This window comes from Solanum dulcamara, chromosome 7, assembly GCF_947179165.1.
Source record: "Solanum dulcamara chromosome 7, daSolDulc1.2, whole genome shotgun sequence".
Lineage (NCBI taxonomy): Eukaryota > Viridiplantae > Streptophyta > Magnoliopsida > Solanales > Solanaceae > Solanum > Solanum dulcamara.
In genome coordinates, this window is record NC_077243.1 from 15,299,092 (window position 1) to 15,307,534 (window position 8,443).

The 8,443-nt window shown below is 30.2% G+C and overlaps 1 protein-coding gene across 1 annotated transcript; it reads right to left on the minus strand.

Moving 5' to 3' along the window:
• Positions 1-1,599: 1,599 nt before the first annotated feature.
• LOC129896491 (uncharacterized) lies at positions 1,600-3,412 on the minus strand. The gene has a single exon (XM_055972412.1). It carries the CDS (start codon positions 3,048-3,050, stop codon positions 1,929-1,931), a length of 1,122 nt encoding a protein of 373 aa, XP_055828387.1. The 5' UTR covers positions 3,051-3,412; the 3' UTR covers positions 1,600-1,928.
• Positions 3,413-8,443: the final 5,031 nt, after the last annotated feature.

Consider the following 8,443-nt stretch of genomic DNA (forward strand, 5'->3'; position numbering starts at 1 on the left):
GACTAAGTAGACAACACTTATTAAAGATTAAATATACCCCTTTTCGTGAAGCCTTTGAGCACCACAAAATTTGAAGGCCCAATACATTGATATTGAAATCCATGTTATTTGTTTATGGATATGTTTTTATTGAGCCGATGATGTTCAGAAACAGTCGTCCTATCTTGATAGGAGTAAGGTTTACGTATACTTTATATTTTTCAGACCCACATTGTGGAATTTTACTTGGTGGTTGTTGTTTACATATATGGGTAGTTAGCTAGCTGTACAAGATTCAACAATATTATTTGTGGGCTCTAACCTGGATTATTTTTCAAGGAAAAAAGTAATTTCAGCTAGCGTGTGATCATATATTCAAAAATATGTTTGGTAATAAAGTTTGAGCAGATTTTGATAATCTGATCTTCAAAAATATTTTGAAGTTCCCCAAAATTACTCAAATCAGTTTTTAGATTTTTGAGACTTTTACTCACAAATTTTTTTTTAAAAAATTCAAGTAAAATGCATATTCAGATATAACTTTAAAATTTTAAATTTCTAACTTTAAAATCTATGACCAAACAATAGCTAACCTATGCAAAAATATACATTAATTATATATAAAATATGTATTTTCTTTTGTATATTACAATTAATGTATAAAGATATACATTTATTAGTTATTATTGATGAGAGGTATACATTGTAGAAGTCTCCATTTTTTTTTGGAAGAATTATACAAATCGAATAGTGATAAGAGTTAATTACATTATATTCCTACTCTTTTTAAAATTACAAAAATCTCTTAAATTTGATAAAATCCGAATACATCGCGTAAAGTGATGTATCCGAAAATAGGAGCGATTATGAAATTATATAAAAAAAATTAATGATAATTATTTTTTTAAAATATGATAAAATAATTGTGTGTTTAGATAATTTTTCCTTTTTTTCCCTTCCTTTGGAAAGGCCACATAACTTGACGGTTCAAAATAATATAAAGTCCATTAAAGAAACTATAGGCTCTCACTTGAATGAAGGGAAAATTACTTGGAGAGAGAAAACATATTTTATCTGTTTCGGTCGATATCCGTTCCTTGGAATTGTATTCATTTGCTATGTATTTGTTGGGTCTGATATAGAGCTAATCAACACACTAATACTGAGAAAATAAAAACACTGTTTCATGAATTTTGTAAACTACCTTGTATAATTAGTTAAACTATTTCTAAAATTGATAATTAAGGCCCGAAATACTGATGTTTCTAAAATTTTCCTTTTGAATGAATGCTTACATTCAAAGTTCAACTAGAGGCTGTTCCCTTTTGAATTAAAATACGTTTAAGTTGATCATAAAGATAGTAAAACGATGTTGGCGAACGGAAATTAATCGATGAATTTTGACATGCATGTTGAGATAAACCAGTAACACTTCATGATATATTCACATCAAATTGGTCAAAATTTTAACTTGTGCGCCCACTAGGTCACACGCAAATTATAAAATACTTTTCCATCCCAAATTGGTCTCTCATTCTTTTACCCAAATGTGCCAAATAATTTATTCGTTGCTAATCCGTAACAATAATAAAATCAGCAATATTTCTCATATCAAATTGAAAAACTTAATTATACCTAAAACTTTAGCCAGAAATAAGTTAGATATTAGTATAGAAACATTCTCTGTAGCATGGGAAAGAAAAGATTTGGCTATTTCACAGGCTATAGCAGCTAATTTTTCTTTTCTAATGATCCTGAAACAACTGCCAATTATATGGTACAATATTTTCTAACAATAAAATAAAGAGGACATATGAAACTATACTAACTATTAGTTCCAACTCAAATTTATACTGAAGAACTATAACTACAACTATTAACGCCATCTGTTGATTAGATGTAAAATGACCATGATGTCCTTCGAAGGCTATCATGGCCACTACTCATTACTATGAATTCCATTCTTCCACCCTTCCTCTGTCGCCGTTCGGCTGTCCTAACGTAGCTCCGGGATTCCAACGGCAGCTGCTTGCTCTACCGGCGGCAAATGCATCTGCAATCGGCTTAATTACCAAAGTAACCTCCCCAACCGCCACACACCACGCAGCAGCTAAGAACATCACCAGAACGGCAACACCGTGGATAGGATCTTCCGCCGGCCGAATTGGCAACAATACTAAACACAGAATCTGCAAAGGCAACGCAATCATGAAAGAGGTCGCCAGCAAATTCACCCGTACCTGAGTTTTCCTGTTAATAACAAAGGATATAACCCTCCAACACGAAAAAACGAAGGCTAACAAGTAAGCAACAGTAAATCCCCCAAACAAAATGGAACTGTACAAAGGGTAAGTGCAGAGCACCGTCTTGTTCCCCAAGACATCCGTGGAGAGGAAGGAGCTAGAATGCATGTAGTTCGGTATATGATCCTGCAATGGGGAGAAGAACACAGAAAGGATCTGAAGCACCAAAAGGGGTAAACAAATGGGCCAGACAACGATAACAACCCAAATTCCACTTGGACTCTGTTTCTTAATGGACACGTTCACTAAGAAAAGAAGAGTGATTAAGAACCCCGGTTCGAATAAGCCCAGGGAGAGAACCACATGAACTTTACACAGACTGTCTTGTTGATTTAGGGTTAGAGATGGTAAGAATGGGAGAATGTATTTCCGGCGAATGAAATGTAGCCGGAAAACTTCGTCTAAAGCCCAGAGAAAAGCGAAGAAAACGAGGAGTAAACGGACGGTCCAGAGAGAGTTGAAATTTTGAAGATGCGGATATTGACGGGATCTAAGACGGAGATGGAAGATGAAAACGAAGGAAAGGAGAGAAAGAAGGAGAAGACCAGAAATGAAACAAATTGTGACGAAATCAAAGGTTCCGTCTGCAACGGGAGCAGAAGGAAAAAGCAAACTAGAATTTGAATACGGATCTGTTAACGGAAAACTAGAATTGTAATCGGAAGGGATATGGGAAGGCGATGATAATATCGTAGAACCTGGAATTAACGGAAAAGATGAAAGAGATGTTTCGTAGCCATTAGCAACAAAGAAAGGTGATTTTCTCATAGATAAAATTGTAGTGGTTGGTGGTGGATGATTCGCCGGCCACCGTGCCGGTGACGGTGGTGATGAGACGGTGATTTATTGTTTGTGATTAGTTGTTGGAATTGCATAATTGTTTTGGGGAGGTCGGAAATGGCGGGTTAGTGATGGAAAAAAAAAAAAACAGGCAAATTGCAGAGCTACAAAAGATTTGAGATTGGAGGAGAGAGAAGAAGAGTCGGATATTTTTGGTTAGTGGATTTTGAGGAATTTCTCCTAATAGCCCGCTGTTTTGCGCTCGCCATTTGTATTCTAAAAATACAAAGTACAAGCAAATATCAACTGGGTACAATATTTCAATACAGATAAAAATAGTAATAAGTCAATTAAGCAATGACAATAGTAATTCAGGATTGAACCATTTCACATATATTGCGGTCCCAATAAATTTAAATGAGAAAATGTTCAAAAATATCTTAACATATAAGAAATGACTCAAATTCGTCATTCTTTCACTTATTGTATCAAATTTGTCCTTCTTTCAATTTATTGGATCAAAAATACTTTAAAATGAGTTAAAAATATACCTTTTTCCCCTATTGAATCAAAAATACTCTTAACCTATTAGAAATTGTTCAAATTTGTTTTTTCCTCTGCCTATTAGATAAAAAATCCCCTTAACATATTAAAAATGACTCAAAAATTTACTAATTGTAATTATATATGTTAATATTTTTTTATAACAGTACTTTAACAATTTTTTTTTATTTGTATTTTTTTTGAAAAATTCGTACTAGTTTGTCTTACCTAATAGAACTATTTGCTTTAAATAAAATATATGAACTAACGAATGAATTAACTCGACTGTATGCTGTATAAAAATATTGTCTTAGTCACGGAGAAGAGGATTTCATTATATATGTCCATAAAAAGATAATCTTTTTGAATTTTTTTCTGAGTGTACATATAACATCATTTAACATAATTTATACAAAAATTTCAATAGTTTTAAAAGACTAAAATTGTTAGGCAATGGAAAAATATATAACTAAGATGCTAATAGAAGAAAAATGAATTAAAAAGCTGAGTTTTAATTTATTTAAATTTGAAGGCTAAAAAGAATTTTTAAAAATATTTTAATTTATAAAAATATTATATTTATTGATAAAATATATTAAGATGGCACGAAATACAGGCATATTAAATAATATTTAATAGTTGATAAACATACTTTTAGGTAGACGAAGGAAAAAATTGAAATCAACGTCCAAAAATGGAGCATCTCGATACAGTCATTCTTTCTAATATAGCAGTTTGCTCCCAAGTTTTCAAATATTCTTGGCAAGTAATTTTTTGATGAAGTTTCATTATGAGTTTGGCCATAAATTTTTTCAAAAATATTTGTTTGTTTCAAAAAATATTATTTTGTATCCATAAATTATAAAAATTATTAAAAATACCCATAAATTTGTATTATCATTTTATAATGAACATGTTCCATTAAAAAAAATCTTATAACATAATTGATAACAATCTACAAGAACAAAATAAGGCAAGAGCAATATATTAATCGATTTAAAAATAAATTATTATTTTTTTCCAATTTTGTTACTCAAACTATTTTTTTCCGTAGGAGTTAATAACAAACTGTTCTTTTATAAAATCTTCCCACATTCTACGAATAATTTCTTTACGACAATAAATGATTGGTTTTTTTATATAATATAAAAGTTTGGGATAATTTTTAAATTTTTAAAACTCTAAAACTTGGGATATTTTTCAAATATATTTGCCTAGTAATGATAAATTATATGGACAAACACTAGTTCTCAAAAAAAAAAATTAAATTCTTTTAAAAAAAACTATTTAGTACCAAACGACACCGTAATATCTGCTAGCTTGTGATATTTTTCATATGTTTAAGTGAGAGTGGATATTTATGAATCATTTTCATTAGTTGGATTCTTCTCTACGTTTGCAAGCTGGTCCTAAGTGGAGTAGTTAGGCTATCCTAGTCTGAGCTGGAAGTAATAAAGATGCATTTTAAACTAAAAAAAAGGTAGTACAAGCATGCTATGAAAAGCTTGAATCATTATTATCCGTAGGAAAACGATCAATAATTACATACATATAATACTTGAAAAAGTTTTAAAATGATTTTACATTCTATATATTTTGTATATTATTTTAAAAGCAGAGTTTGCTTCTGCTAGGTAATCTTAATTAGGTATTGAAACGAGTTTAGATCAAAATGGGGATTAACGTACAAATTGTTAACAGTTACAAAACGAAACTATTTTGAGCTATCGAGATACAGAGTAAAATAAAATAAACATAAACAAATAAATATTAATGCTGAAAAACAGATATCTCGCTCTAGTTAAGAAAATTTAAGCTCAATGTGATACAATCTACATCTGTTTAGCAATATAATTTTTTGATTTGTCCACTTCAGAATACAATAATCCAACAACGTCGTGTGATTTATACAATTTCGAATTAGTTGAAGAGTCCAAAAACTCCATCAAAAGAACATATTCCTTCAATATAAAATTATTTTTTTTGTATAATGAATAAGTTGAAAACTTAAAATATTTTTATTTATTTCAACTTTCTCTTTCACTATACTAACCTCAAAATATAAATCTTTTCTCTCTTTTCATTTTTTCTCTTACACACAGCACAAGGAAGAAAATATTTTTCCATATAAGTGTGGGATTTCTTCCGAATAAATGTCAATAGTCATTAAATTAATGGGGCAAAAGTGGTTAAATGGGTTGCACCAAAAAAAATAAGTAAACTTTACCTAAATCCCATAGTGAAAAAGCTCAATTATAATGTATCCCTCATTTTTTTTAAATTATCCGATTTCCTTTTTTAAAAAAATTTCTGATACATTACTCACCTTCCTGATACATCAGTTTTGGGGTGTAAAATAATTAATACTTGTGAGTTATTTATGAATAGTAACGTAATTTAAGTTATGATTGATTGTTTCACTCAATTAGAGTGCTAAATAAGGTAAAAAATCTTTTTAAGAACAAAACAGAGCATCAGTGCGAAAAAAATTCAATCCAAATTTCAATTTTCATCAAGCGATTCAAGATAAATATCGCGATACTACTGATTACATGTTCTTTACAAGATTAATCATTCAAAATTTCTCAAAACATCTGAAAACAAGAGGGGCAGAAAAAAATGCATTTTTTTCTAAAAATAATTTGCGAGTCGTGCAAAGATCACAGATGCTATAATTTAAAATGCCTAACAATGTCAATGCTCTATGAGAAGTTATGGTATCAATATCATCAGATCATTTTTGTGACTGTAGGTAATGTCTTCAGAAGTGACGGAGAGGATCGTCGCACAGTGTGATTGAGCAAAATCATGAATGTTAAAATAGTCAATGCTTCAGCCTGATGAGCAGTTCCTAGAGAAACTGGGACAGTTTTTTTACAGTTTTAGAGGTTGTATTTGATACATATTTCAATTAATTAGAATAGTATTTGAATATCAATAATTGATACATGGATGGTTGGTAATTATTTTTATTGTAAGTTACTTGGTAGTGATGTAAATTCAAGTTCGACAAATGAGGATAGCTGATACATTATCATTCGACATATAAAGGGTTGATACATTGAAGATTGTTTTATTTTTTTCAACTGAATTGTGGCTGATACATAACATGTATTGATATAGGTTGTATATGTATCAGAATCATTAAATATAGATACATGGGATGCTGATACATAGACAGTATATATCAAAATAATTAAATATTGATACATGATAATCTGATATATAATCAAGATGTATCAGAAGAACTAAATCTTGATACATGAGATTCTGATACATAAACAATATGTATCAGAATAATTAAAGCTTGATTTATGAGATGCTGATACATAAACATGATGTATCAGAATCATTATATTTTGATACATGAGAATTTAATACATAAACAAGATGTATCAGATACACTAAAGGTTGATACGTGAGGTGTTGATACATAGACAAGATGTATGAGAAACATTAAATATTGATACATGATAATCTGATATATAATCAAGATGAATCAGATTCATTAAAGCTGATAAATGAGATTCTGATACATAAACAAGATGTATCGGAATCACTAAATCTTGATACATGATATGCTGATACATATACAATATCAGAAGAATTCAAGCTTGATAAATTAAAATCTAATACATTAACAGTATGTATCAGAAACAGTCAAGTTTGATAAATTAGAATATGATACATTAACAGTATGTATCAGAAGTAGTAAAGTTTTATACATTAGAATATGATACATTAACAGTATGTATCAGAAACAGTCAAGTTTTATACATTAGAATATGATACATTAATAGTATGTAACAGAATCAAGAAGCAGTCAAGTTTGATATATGATAATATGATATATAAACTTTCATCTTATATTAGAGTTTCATACATGAGAAAAACTTAAAAGTCTGGTAATTGTACATTCTTCTAATACAAAATTCAAAAAAAAAACTCGACGTCCATCGGTTCTCCTTGACTAGGAGATATGAAATCTCTCTTAGGTTTTTTAGGATCATCGTTATCGCTAACATAACCATCCTTGGCCTTCCGACAACCATAATTCCACAATAGTGTGGCATATCTTGAACGGAAGAATTTGGCATGTAGTCCAGTATTTGGAATAGAAATTCCATCCTAAATAACTTTATACCTTCTTCACCTATTGATGATTCAAAATTATCAAGAAAATTAGCCCTATATGCCGTGCCGAATCTCAATGGGTGGGACGGGATCTTCTTGATGAGATATTTCATTCCCTACATTGACATGAAAAATGGTTAAATACAACTTGAATTTTATACATAAATACGATGTATCATATGCATTAAAATATTTGATGCATGAAATTCTGATACATATAGAAGATGTATCAGAAGCAGTAAGGCTTTATAAATTATAATCTGATACATAAATGCATATGTATCAGAATCATTAAAACTTGATACAATAGAAACTGACACTTAAACACGATGTATTAGAAGTAGTAAATCTCCAAAAAATGGCATTTTAAAAAAACACTGTGTATCAGAAGAGTTAGCTCTTGATACATGATAAGCTGATACATAAATGATATGTATCAGAATCAAAAAACCTTCATAAAAAACTTCATTAAAAAAATCTTAATTGAATCCATACCTTTGGGAGATTATGGCGTGTTGTAATCCCTTCAATCTTGTTGTCTAGTTCTTTGGTGCATGTTTAACTGGAGTTTTCGACTTCAATTTCTCACGTAGCTTATCTATCACTGCTGGATCGTTACAATGTTTGGATCCAATCTCGTCGTAACCTTCCCAAGATGAATCAGAAACAGGTGAAACAAGAATTCCTTGATTTTTATTCGACTG